General features: G+C 44.5%; 1 protein-coding gene across 2 annotated transcripts; it reads right to left on the bottom strand.

The window, feature by feature from the left end:
- Positions 1-10,311: 10,311 nt before the first annotated feature.
- LOC121585934 (cbp/p300-interacting transactivator 3-like) lies at positions 10,312-13,090 on the bottom strand. 2 transcript variants are annotated; one of them, XM_041902279.2, is made up of 2 exons: positions 12,912-13,090; positions 10,312-11,944 (listed from the first exon to the last, which is right to left on the bottom strand). In XM_041902279.2, exon 2 carries the CDS (start codon positions 11,933-11,935, stop codon positions 11,192-11,194), a length of 744 nt encoding a protein of 247 aa, XP_041758213.1. In that variant the 5' UTR covers positions 11,936-11,944; positions 12,912-13,090; the 3' UTR covers positions 10,312-11,191. The 2 variants fall into 2 exon arrangements, with proteins under 2 accessions (XP_041758213.1, XP_041758214.1); XM_041902280.2 differs by having other exon boundaries at positions 10,312-11,940.
- Between the last annotated feature and the right edge of the window lie 659 nt (positions 13,091-13,749).

Below are 13,749 nucleotides of genomic sequence, written 5' to 3'. Positions count from 1 at the left end.
AAGGGCTGGTTTATTCCTCAACATAATACATACAGGGGTAAATGCATGGGATAAACAACATGATTACAAAGACACTGATTAAGTATGTGGCCACAGAAATTGTTGTGTAATGTGATTAGGGGGGCTGGCGTCGCTTACAAGACCTTCAGTTTTTACTAAAAGCTTGGCCGCAATCAAGCCCCATGCATTCTCCATTATTTTTCTATTAAAGAATCTCACACAAAGACTTAAACTGAGATGGCATCTCTTTACAATAGATCTTGAAGCTGAGGGAAATATTGAAGCATCATCCAATGAGATGCGATATCTCGAGGTGATTCAAGGTGACAGTTGAGCCCGAAAATTAGGAAGTGCGGCTTGAGCAACATTTACATTTACATTTTAGTCATTTAGCAGACGCTCTTATCCAGAGCGACTTACAGGAGCAATTAGGGTTAAGTGCCTTGCTCAAGGGCACATCGACAGATTTTTCACCTAGTCGGCTCGGGGATTAGAACCAGCAACCTTTCGGTTACTGGCACTACGCTCTTAACCACTAAGCTACCTGCCGCTACCTAGGAAGAGCATGGCGCTGGAGGGAATAGCGGTTGTTTTACGGGCTCCTGACCAATTGTGCTATTTTGTGTATTTTTTGGGGCTGATCTTAACTTTTTTTGTACATAATGTTTCCACCATCGTTTCCTATGACCGAAAAGAGCTTCTGGACATCAGCACAGCTGTCACTAACCTCGATTTGGACGAGGACTTCTACTTCAATGAGTAGGAGGCGAAAGACCTTTTGATTATCCCTGACCAGGCCCAATCCCTGACACTCGAAGAAGGAGGAGACGCCGCTATAGAGGCCGGCATGCGGGATACCTGACGAGACTACCCTCCATTCTATTGGTGAACGTGCAATCACTGGAGAATAAACTGGATGAGCTACGTTCGAGACTATCCTATCAACGTGATCTGAAGAACTGCAATATCCTAGGTAAACATAAATCTACCTGGTTTTTCTATACATTGGTAGGACAGAACAGTGGCGTCGGGGAAGCTCAGGGGAGGTGGTGTTTGTCTCTTTGTTAACAACAGCTGGTACGCAATCTCTAATATTAAGGAAGTTATAGACCATACTATTTACCAAGATAGTTTATCTATATTTTTCGTAGCTGTCTATTTACCACCACAAACAGATGCTGGCACTAAGACCGCACTAAACGAGCTGTATAGGGCCATAAATCCGTTTTACATCACCCGTCTACCAGCATGTCACCTGTGCAACTAGAGGCGAAAAAACTCTAGATCACCTTTATTCCACACACAGAGACGCATACAAAGCTCTCCATCCCCCAGATTTGGCAAATCTGACCATATCCCTGTCCTCTTGATTCTTGCTTAAAAGCATAAACTCAAACAGGAAGTACCCATATGGAAGTGGTCCTATGACGCGGATGCTAAGCTACAGGACTGTTTCACTAGCAACGACTGGAATATGTTCCGGGATTCATCCAATGGCATTGAGAAGTTTACCACATCAATCAAATGCTTTATTAATAAGTGCATTGACGACGTCGTCCCTACAGTGACCGTATGTACATATCCCAACCAGAAGTCATGGATTACAGGCACCATCCGCACTGAGCTAAAGGCTAGAGCTCACACTAATCCAGACACTTACAAGAAATCCCGCTACGCCCTCTGATGAACCATCAAACAGGAAAAGCATCAATACAGGACCAAGATCGAATCCAACTACACTGGCTCGGACATTCGTCGGATGTGGCAGGGCTTGCAAACTACCACAGATTACAAAGGGAAACCCAGCCACTGAACCATGCATGAGAGCACCAGCTGTTCCAAACAACTGTGTGATCACACTCTCCATAGCTGATGTGAGTAAGATAATTAAACATGTTAACATTCACAAGGCCACAGGGACAGACAGATTGCCAGGCCGCGTGCTCACAGCATGCACTGACCAGCTGGCAAGTTACAGTTCGTAATACCTACAGTGAGGGAAAAAAGTATTTGATCCCCTGCTGATTTTGTATGTTTGCCCACTGACAAAGACATGATCAGTCTATAATTTTAATGGTAGGTTTATTTGAACAGTGAGAGACAGAATAACAACAAAAAAATCCAGAAAAATGCATGTCAAAAAGGTTATGAATTGATTTGCATTTTAATGAGGGAAATAAGTATTTGACCCCCTCTCAATCAGAAAGATTTCTGGCTCCCAGGTGTCTTTTATACAGGTAACGAGCTGAGATTAGGAGCACACTCTTAAAGGGAGTGCTCCTAATCTCAGTTTGTTACCTGTATAAAAGACACATTTGCTGAGTAGAGTGTTTGAAGCTGAAGTCAAGGATCGGTAGGATAGTCAGTTTTACGAGGGCATGTTTAGCAGCATGAGTGAAGGAGGCTTTGTTGCGAAATAGGAAGCCGATTCTAGATTTAACTTTGGATTGGAAATGCTTAATGTGAGTCTGGAAGGAGAGTTTACGGTCTAACCAGACACCTAGGTATTTGTAGTTGTCCACATATTCTAAGTCAGACCCGCCGAGAGTAGTGATTCTAGTCGGGCAGGCGGGTGTAAGCAGTGTTCGATTGAAGAGCATGCATTTAGTTTTACTAGCGTTTAAGAGCAGTTGGAGGCCACGGAAGGAGTGTTGTATGGCATTGAAGCTCGTTTGGAGGTTTGTTAACACAGTGTCCAATGAAGGGCCAGATGTATACAAAATGGTGTCATCTGCGTAGAGGTGGATCTGAGAGTCACCAGCAGCAAGAGCGACATCATTGATATACACAGAGAATAGAGTCGGCCCGAGAATTGATCCCTGTGGCATCCCCATAGAGACTGCCAGAGGTCCAGACAACAGGCCCTCCGATTTGACACATTGAACACTATCTGAGAAGTAGTTGGTAAAACTGAGAAACCAAGGCTATTTAGTCTGCCAATAAGAATGCGGTGATTGACAGAGTCAAATGCCTTGGCCAGGTCAATGAAGACGGCTGCACAGTACTGTCTTTTATCGATCGTGGTTATTATACAGTTTAGGACCTTGAGCATGGCTGAGGTACACCCATGACCAGCTCGGAAACCAGATTGCATAGCGAAGAAGGTACGGTGGAATTCGAAATGGTCGGTGATCTGTTTGTTAACTTGGCTTTCAAATACTTTCGAAAGGCAGGGCAGGATGGATATAGGTCTGTAACAGTTTGGATCTAGAGTGTCACCCCCTTTGAAGAGGGGGATGACCACGGCAGCTTTCCAATCTCTGGGGATCTCAGACGTTACGAAAGAGAGGTTGAACAGGCTAGTAATAGGGTTTGCGACAATTTCGGCGGCTAATTTTAGAAAGAAAGGGTCCAGATTGTCTCGCCCAGCTGATTTGTAGGGGTCCAGATTTTGCAGCTCTTTCAGAACATCAGCTATCTGCATATGGGTGAAGGAGAACGGGGGGTGGCAAGTTGCACAGGTGCAGAGCTGGTGGCCGGGGTAGGGGTAGCCAGGTGGAAAGCATGGCCAGCCGTAGCAAAATGCTTGTTGAAATTTTTGATTATCGTAGATTTATCGGTAGTGACAGTGTTTCCTAGCCTCAGTGCAATGGGCAGCTGGGAGGAGGTGCTCTTATTCTCCATGGACTTTACAGTGTCCCAAAACTTTTTTGTAGTTAGTGCTACAGGATGCATATTTCTGTTTGAAAAAGTTAGCCTTTGCTTTCCTAACTGATTGTGTATATTGGTTCCTGACTTCCCTGAAAAGTTGCATATCGCGGGGGCTGTTCGGTGCTAATGCAGTATGCCACATGATGTTTTTGTGCTGGTCGAGGGCAGTCAAGTCTGGGGTGAACCAGGGGCTATATCTGTTCTTAGTCCGGAATTTTTTGAATGGAGCATGCTTATTGAAGATGGAGAGGAAAGCACTTTTAAAGAACAACCAGGCATCCTCTACTGACGGAATGAGGTCAATATCCATCCAGGATACCCGGGCCAGGTCAATTAGAAAGGCCTGCTCGCTGAAGTGTTTTAGGGAGCGTTTGACAGTGATGAGGGGTGGTCGTTTGACCGCGGACCCATTACGTACGCAGGAAATGAGGCAGTGATCACTGAGATCCTGGTTGAAGACAGCGGAGGTGTATTTAGAGGGTAAATTAGTCAGGATGATATCTATGAGGGTGCCCATGTTAACGGATTTAGGGTTGTACCTGGTAGGTTCCTTGATCATTTATGTGAGATTGAGGGCATCTAGTTTAGATTGTAGGACGGCCGGGATGTTAAGCATATCCCAGTTTAGGTCACCAAGCAATACGAACTCTGAGGATAGATGGGGGGCAATCAATTCACATATGGTGTTCAGGGCACAGCTGGGGGCTGAGGGGGGTCTGTGGCAAGCAGCAACAGTGAGAGACTTATTTCTGGAAAGGTGGATGTTTAGAAGTAGAAGCACAAACTGTTTGGGCACAGACCTGGATAGTATGATAGAGCTCTGCAGGCTATCTCTACAGTAGATTGCAACTCCACCCCCTTTGGCAGTTCTATCTAGACGGAAAATGTTGTAGTTGGGAATGGACATCTCAGAATCTTTGGTGGCCTTCCTAATACAGGATTCAGACACTGCTAGAACATCAGGGTTGGCGGAGTGTGCTAACGCAGTGAATAACTCAAACTTAGGGAGTAGGCTTCTGATGTTAACATGCAAGAAACCAAGGCTTTTGCGGTTACAGAAGTCAACAAATGATAGTGCCTGGGGAGCAGGAGTGATATTGGGGGCTACAGGGCCTGGGTTAACCTCTACATCACCAGAGGAACAGAGGAAGAGTAGAATAAGGATACGGCTAAAGGCTTTAAGAACTGGTCTTCTAGTGCGTTGGGTACAGAGAAAAAAAGGGTCAGATATACGGGCGTTGTAGAATAGATTCAAGGCATTATGTACAGACAAGGATATGGAAGGATATGAGTACAGTGGAGGTAAACCTAAGCGTTGGGTAAAGATGAAAAAGATAGCATCACTGGAGGCACCGATTGAGCCGGTCTCCGCGTGTGTGGGGGGTGGGACAAAGGAGCTATCTGAGACAGGTTGAGCAGGACTGGGGGCTCTACATTGAAAAGGTACAGTTAGAACTAACCGAAACAGCAATAGGCAAGGCATATTGACATGGGAGAGAGGCATAAAGCAGTCACAGGTGTTTTTCAAGAGAGCTAAGACAAAAGCTGGTAATGGCGACGAAAGTTTGAGCTGAGGCTAAACAGATAAACTGGATGGGGTACCGTATAAAGGAACAGTCCAGCAGGCATCAGCTGTGTAGCTAAGTGATCATAAGGTCCAGTGAACAGCCATAAGTAAGTCCGGGAGCAGTTCCGTGGCCGCTACGCTACAGGCAAGCTGGAGGCACGGCTGTTGATTGCGTGTGCTAGTGGGCCGGGGCTAGCAGATGGATCTTTGTGGTCGTCGCAATGGGAAGCCTGTTGAAACCACATCAGACGATTACGTCGGCAGACCAGTCGTGATGGATCGGCGGGGTTCCGTGTCAACACTAGGAGGTCCCGTCCGGTTGACAGAGAGGTAGATAGCCGGGAGATTGGCCTGGCTTGAGGCTAGCTCAAGGCTAACTGGGGTTAATTTCAGGACAGTGGTGATTAGCCAACAACGGCAACAGCCATTCGGTTGCAGCTAGCTAGTTGCGATGATCTGGTGTTAAGGTCCAGTGATTCAGTGATTCCGGCAGAAAATCCGATATGCTCTGGCTCGATAGCGCGATGTGCAGACTGTGCAGACTGGCCGATAATTGTCCAGGCTAGAGCTGGCTGATAGGTAGTGCAGGCCACGGCCACGGACAATGGTGAAGACCACTAACGGTGGCTAATAGCAAGTAGCTAGTTTGCTGGCTAGCTGGCTAGTTTCAGCCAGAGGTTCTGGATAAAAATGTATGAAGAAATAATAGAATCCGTTCCACATTGGGTGAGGCGGTTGCAGGAAAGTATATTTAATTAAAGGATGGAAAGTGAGATTGAGAAATAAATACGAAAAAGACAACAACAAAAAACAGGCTATGGATATTAGACCGGTGGAAATCTGTCCTTTGGTCTGAGTCAAATTGGAGATTTTTGGTTCCAACCGCCGTGTCTTTGTGAGATGCAGAGTAGGTGAATGGATGATCTCAGCATGTGTGGTTCCCACTGTGAAGCATGGAGTAGGAGGTGTGATGGTGCTTTGCTGGTGACACTGTCAGTAATTTATTTAGAATTCAAGGCACACTTAACCAGCATGGCTACCACAGCATTCTGCAGCGATACGCCATCCCATCTGGTTTGCGCTTAGTGGGACGATCATTTGTTTTCCAGACCCAAAAGACACTTCCAGTCTGTGTAAGGGCTATTTGACCAAGGAGAGTGATGGAGTTCTGCATCAGATGACCTGGCCTCCCCAATCCCCCGACCTCAACCCAACTGAGATGGTTTGGGATGAGTTGGACCGCAGAGTGAAGGAAAAGCAGCCAACAAGTGCTCAGCATATGTGGGAACTCCTTCAAGACTGTTGGAAAAGCATTCCAGGTGAAGCTGGTTGAGAGAATTCCTAGAGTGTGCAAAGCTGTCATCAATGCAAAGGGTGGCTACTTTGAAGAATCTCAAATATAAAATATATTTTGATTTGTTTAACACTTTTTTGGTCACTACATGATTCCATATGTGTTATTTCATAGTTTTGATGTCTTCACTATTATTCTACAATGTAGAAAATAGTAAAAATAAAGAAAAACCCTTGAATGAGTAAGTGTGTCCAAACTTTTGACTGGTACTGTATGTACATATCTACCTCAATTACCTTGTAACCCTGCACATCAACTCAGTACTGGTAACCTGTGTATATAGCCAAGTTATCACTACTCATTGTGTATTTATTCCTCCTGTTATTATTTTTCTCTGCATTGTTGGGAAGTGTCCGTAAATAAGCATTTCATTATAAGTCTACACCTGTTCGTAAAGAAGCATGTGACAAATACAATTTGATTTGATGTCCTCTGAATTATCTCAACCTTGTGAAGCTGCAGTTTGTTTATTTACTTTCTAGACGGAGAGAGGTTAATTCAGATTCAGGTCCTAAAACAACCCTAAAACAACCATTCTCTGTAAACAGTCAGAATGTAGGCATGCAGGAGCATGCAACCTCCCACATTCAACCAGGCTTTCAGGAACCTGCCACTGCTATCAATAAATAACTGAGCAGCTGATCCTGTATTTGTTCTGTCCTAATTCTTGTGAGGCTTCTCCTTAGTCATCAAATAATCAACTAAACTACAAACTTTTGTGTCATAATATAGTGATAATATAGTAATATATTATCTATCTGCACTAGTTCCATAACTAATTTATGTTTGGACAGTGTTATGTAAGAATGTAATGTAGAACGTTGAAGTAAAATGGTCCAATCACTACTACATAGATGAAATCCCTGAATAGGATATTTTAGTGGGACAGAGAGAAGCTTACTCAATGTCATATTTACAAAGGGAATAGCCTACAGCATGAGATACAACTGCAAATAAGGGTGTATAGACGAGAGCCAACGCAATGATAAAAAAATATGACAAAAAACCTTTTGCACAGAATTGCTAGCACTTTATGAGCCAGATTATTTCGAGCAAAATACTAGTTATCCAGTTAACATGTTTGATCAGCCTGCAGACCAGGACTGCTTGCTTTATCAGAGAGGGGTGGGGGGTGGGGACCACAGCCAATGCGTGACTAGGAATGGCCACTGTGCCCTCATTGGTGCAGTGCCCTGAGATTACACTGAGCTCATGGAGGGCTCAATACCAGCTGTAGTACCTGGAAATAGAACGCTTGGGCCTGTTCAGGAGGTAGACATGTAAAGTGTAGATAGAATTGACTACCATGTGTAACAGAGAATGAAAGTAATATTAACATTATGCAATATATATCTAAATGCAACAATCTGATATTTCAGCCCCAGTGTGGGGGTGCTGAAGCTAGGAGCTGTTCGAGATACAAATAGACAGGCTTGTGTAGAATGGACCATGTGTAACAGAGAATAAGAGGAATATTAGCACTATACTTATTTCCATATGCAACAATGCGATCCGTCTGCCCAAGTGAGGGTGCTGAACACTGTTTAGGGGTGGTCTTTGTCAGAAATCCTAGGGCCTCTTTAGGGGTAAATCCCAGAGAAATCCCCAGGCACCAAAAACTCCATCCACCTAATTTCAAGAAGTCGTTTTTCATGTAACTTTTTTCACATTGGAGAATTTCCTTGGTGTTTAGATGCAGCATTTTGTTTCTATCTGTCTTTCTCTCCATGTGGGTTTTGAGCTTTGAGAAAACAGCAAGCCGACACAGGAAGAAGACAAGTTGCGTAGCTAGCAGTTGTTGTGGGTGGGCTGCCTTGTCTGAGAGAAAGAGAAAAACAGAAACAGGCGAACTGTAAACTTCTTCCAGTCACACCCTGCTTAGCCTATGTCTAGACTGGCCCCTCTGTAGGAGACTGAGACATAACAAGGGATTGAGTGAGCAAACAGGGGCGTTTGGGACAGAATTCCATTTAACTCTGGATGCACAATGATTAAGAAACCACCTTTTTTTTTTATTGACGCTAAAGAGGGACCTTGCAATGCAGTGTGTTTTCAGATATACAGTATGTGGAGCCAGTGTTCTGCCAGCTAGTCAACCTGCCTCGGCACAGCCTGCACTGGCCTGGCAGTTTCCAGGAAGACCCTGTAGACTGGGCAGGGACCCTGCGACCGTTACTAAGGATGGTGCCAAGAGGGGCAGCGCAATTGTATCTTATGCCCCAGCCTTTCTCATGACAACCCAAGTAAAACCCACATGCCCTCGGCTGAGTTTTGAGTTTTTGTGTTTGGCAAACACAAATGTAAGTTACATTAAGATCAAGTGAGTTTCATTTAGAGCAACCCACCAGTTGATTCCATGTTTCAATTTGGCAGTAAGGGCTAACTTGTTCTACACAATTGAACTACTGAATATAGATGTCTCTTTTAGAATGAGTTAGACAAAAGCGAGGACTTGTTACTCTTCAAGTTGCAAAATAAAAATAAAATGGTATATCTTAAACTGGCAATATGTAACTTTTTTGGCAACCTGACCAAATACACGTGAGTTATAGATCTATCATTCTAATTAAAAGCAAGTCTAAGAAGCGGTAGATCAGTGTGCTATTTCTCTGCTTCCCGTTCTTAAGTTTTGTCTTTGCGTCTTTTACTTTCGGTTTTGTACACCAGCTTCAAACAACAATATTTTTTGTTATGTCAAATATATTTCACAACAGCTTGGATGGTACAATGATTTTCTACACTATATTAGCTTATTATGTCACATAAACTGAAATTAGGCGAACTATGCAACCAGGAAATGGCAGAGCGATTTCTTGCATAATGCAACGTTTCCATAACATCAATCAAGCATTCCAAGCCCTGAGGCAAAATACAAACCGACTAACCCCAACCCCATAGAATACTAAGAAACTCATTAGAATTGATATCAAGTGGCTATAACATCGCAAAAGGCATGGGATATTTAAACAGATTTTTTTGAAGGAAGCCATGCTTGTATATGTCATTTGTTATTGGCACTAACCTATATTCATTTTGCGTCCCCAACCACCCATTAAGTGCATTCTCAAATGTAACAACTGTCATTAAGATGTGTTGTCTGCCATACTTCCCTCTTCCCCTGTAGTAATTTACAGGGGCTGAATTCAGTTAAACCCCCATCAAGTTAAGCGTAGATTAACCCTGGCCCGCTCCACCTCCCCCACCACACACACGCCTAGGTCTCAACTACTTTCTGCCCAGCAACATTTAGAAAAGTTACCATAACTCATAGGAACCAGGAAATTCATTCCTCAACCTAGTTTTATTAAAGGTGTCAGGATGATCAGGAATGCAATGACTAAAACCACAATGTGGGTCCTTCTCCATATCAAAGGCCAAGAATTTGGATTAGAAATTCAGCTTTTTGGTGGATAGCAGTGCACCTTTGAGTTTGATTTTAACACGCCAGTCATCATTTGCCATGACAGGATGAAGGCAATTAGCTGTTTACAGCAGTAAATGTCTTAGTCATTAGAAGACTGTGCATACCTTGAGGGAGATAAAGATATTCCTAAGAAACAGGACAAGTATTAAATTACTGAATATCCTGGACCCTACAGGCTGGAAAGCTCTGAAGTGGCATATTCCCTTTAGCGCTCCTCTGCCTGAGGGAGTTGTGCAATGAATGTAAAAGCAGGCCACACTTATATCCAGGCCATTTTTATTGATCCTCAAAACCCCTTCACAAAGACCCCCCCACCCCCGTGTTGACCGCAAAGGGAAGATAAAAACCACCAATAAAGTAAAAATATTTTTTTGCATAATTAAGGCAGTTCTACAACTCACATAGAACAGACAGTGTGACCAGGACTTTCCTGTAGTAACACAGATTTATAGAATACAAGCAGTAGGTTTGAGAACATCACAGCTAAAAGCAATACTTGCCAAAAAGTGAGCTATTCAATTATGATGGACTTCCATTCAAATCAATGAGATGACATTCTTCTTGTACTGCCGTCCAAGCTATTGGAAAATCAAAAATGATTATTTTCAAACAGAAGGCCCAGACCAATTTGCTCAAAAATATATTTTTTTAAAGAGACCTTAAACTTTGAGCTTCCCCTGACCCTCCCAAAAACACCAAAAGCACTTGACCCTCACTCTGGAAGATCTCTGTCAGTCTCTGGTTTGTTCTATATTAACTTCTCTTGAGTAATAAATAAACACATCTTACTACTAAACTGCCATAGAGTCCAGGGTATGAGGCAACAGTGTCTTAACATTGTTCAGAGTGGCTTCTCAAATTCAGCCGTTTTGTTTACATTCATCTCTGGAGAGAAGAGATGCGGGAGGACGATGTCCCATTACAGGCGAGCTGCGACCCAACACAGAACTGCACCTCTGGTCACTTCACAAATGACACCCTAGCACTGTACGCTGTGGTTATCCAGACCAGTGTCTCTCGCTCACTCTTCTCTGCCTTTCACTGCGACCTAGCACAGTTACAGTGAAAGGCACAACACAAAAATGAAAAGCGGAGCAGTAGTTGTCTCCAGTGGGCAACACTCTACTCAAGTTTTTCCAAACTCTCCACCTCTCCAGGCCCCTTCACAGCATCGTTGACTCAGGTCCTCTCTCACTCAGCAGCTGACAGTGCTGGGCAGCTGTTTGCTCACAAAGTCTGAGATGAAGTCAAACTCGTTCTGGCCCAGGAAGAGTTCGGGCAGCTCCTGAACGCGGTCCAGGCCCAGCTCCATGACCAGGGACGTCAAAACCTCCTCGTCAATCATGTCCGCGTCCATGCCGTTCAAGGCCAGCGCCGGCCCGGCCATCTGCTGCATGTTAGCCAACTGGGCCGGGCCAATGCGGTACTGGGCTGCCCCGTTGCCCATGTGGTTGCTGTTCATGGGCCCCAGTGGATGTCCGTGATACTGGGTGTTGAGTTTTTGCAGATGCATGCTGGCCATGAGCTGCTGGGACGTGAGGCCACCATTCATATACTGCTGTTGTTGCTGCTGCTGGACCTGCTGTTGTTGGTGCATGTGATGGTGCTGGGGGTGGTGTTGCTGCTGGGCCTGCCCGTTGTTGTACATCATGTTACCAGACGTCATCTGGTGGTGGCCCATCTGAGCCCCGTTGAGCTGTCCGTTCACAGGCCCCACCATGCCTTGCCGCTGCCTCATGGCCACCTCCATGGTGGCCTGCTGCTGAGGTTCCCCGCCGTAGTGCATCATCTGGCCATTGGGCAATGCTCGGAGGCCGGGCTGGGGCACTACGTGCTGCTGGTGGCCTACCTGCAGGCCTCCGTTCATGCCCATCCTGTAGCCGTGGAGGCCCCCGCCCGCAGAGCTGTGGTTCATGGGCATCATTAGATGATCCGCCATGGCTCCTGTCTTTGAGCACAGAGGAAACACAGTTAGAGCGATGCAGTTGATTTTCAACCCATCATGTAGGTAGGTAGAAGTTAAGTGAGCATGCAGTAGCATTCATTTGGCACAATTGAAGCCAATTAGTGAATAGGTGACATGCCATGGACATATTTGGCTTGGCTGCACTAGAGGAACCCGTCTGTTTGGATGCATAAGAGTAGTTTATGGCAGTTCATGTGGTAAAATGGGTTGATTTGGCAACAAGACAACAATTAATTTCGATATATTCCTCAAGCCTCCAAAATATTGTTGTGATTACACCATATTATTTCCTGGAAGAATGTAGCCTACAATGTCCTGAAATGGCAGAGTGAAACCACAGGAGACGCTTCCTAGTCAAGAACCGCAGGGTTTGTGCTCCTTTTCGATTACACTAGAAAGCCTTTCCATGTCTTCCTCAGTGTCGCTGCAAATGCTCCTCTTTGTGCCTTGCCGATTGAAACATAGGTAGGCTAGCTATCAACCTTGTTACCTTTACAACTGGATATTCGATTGATTTAATAGATTATAAAAGGCACCTCGGTCTGTGATGAAGAATGAACTATACTTTGGTTTATATCCCCTCCACAGTGCATATCAAACACAAAATGACACCAGCTCGGTTATTTTACGCACGTTGCAACAAAGAAGCGATACATTGGCATTATGCATTCTCCAACAGCTGTAGCCTATATTATATGGTTGTTCAAATTTAGGACTGCTTCCCAAATTCAATACATAACATCCATAAAGTCTACGACCTCGTCCCTTTGTTAATACACACCACTATTTTCTTTCAATCAAATGTCTAGCCTACAATTGCACTGCCGATTAATTATTCCCATCCTCCTGAAGACAACAAAAAGGCAAACAATGGAACAGCAACCTCAAAACCTTCACACAAACGCCAGACAGCGAATTATCCAATAAATTCATTAAAACAAACACGTACCCGTATCTACTCGGATTAAAGTTTCGCTACTGCTACGTTTTATTTTAGTTTTGATCTGCAAGGCGAGGTGTCTTCAGATTACAGTATGTATTCCACAGGGTTACGCTTCATGCTCTAACAGGGCCGATGCACAAAGACTGCCGCATCAAATCTTGAAACAACTGCCTATTTTCTGGGTCAACTCAGGGATTATACATCTAAAAAACTCAGGGGGGAGAGAGAGGTGGAGCTACGGTTGCCTTTCCTTTGTTCCGATTGGCCATACTTAATATAGTTGTGCATGTGCATAGAAAAAAGGAGTGGAGTACTGTGACACACTAGCCAATTTGAATACCCCCTCTTTATTTTTTAAAAGGCCGTTTTAGCATGGGCAATGCCATTGAGGACGTCCACCATGCTTCTGCCCTTTGAAAGTAGTCAAAGTAGTCAACTCAGTGGGGATTCCTATGGGTTGTAACCTCAATGGCGCTGCCCATGCTGTCACAGACGCTATAATAGCACAGATAAAGATGAGTCCTCTATCTATCACTATGGTTTCTTCCCTTCTCTGATAAATGTGGACAACAATGTGTTAACACACAAATAGTATGTATTTCAGTTACAGCGGGAAATGTGTTTAATTATAATAGATAGATAGGTAGGTTGTGTGTGCGTGTGCATGTGTGTGTGTGAGTGAGTGCATGAGTGTGTATGCATATGTATGTGTGTGTGTGTGTGTGAGTGTTTCATCTCGAAGATCACTGAGAGTCCATGTGACACATCAGTCTGCTGTGCATTGCCTGAGTGTGGATGGGGAGGGGCAGTGGAATGCCTGTGCTATTCTAGGCCACTGGCTGCA

Source organism: Coregonus clupeaformis, chromosome 17, assembly GCF_020615455.1.
Source record: "Coregonus clupeaformis isolate EN_2021a chromosome 17, ASM2061545v1, whole genome shotgun sequence".
Taxonomy (NCBI): domain Eukaryota; kingdom Metazoa; phylum Chordata; class Actinopteri; order Salmoniformes; family Salmonidae; genus Coregonus; species Coregonus clupeaformis.
This window is presented reverse-complemented; position numbering and strand designations above follow the sequence as displayed.

Bases quoted from the DNA above. Each gene is read 5' to 3' on its own strand.
- LOC121585934 (XM_041902279.2), bottom strand. From the start codon at position 11,935: ATGGCGGATCATCTAATGATGCCCATGAACCACAGCTCTGCGGGCGGG.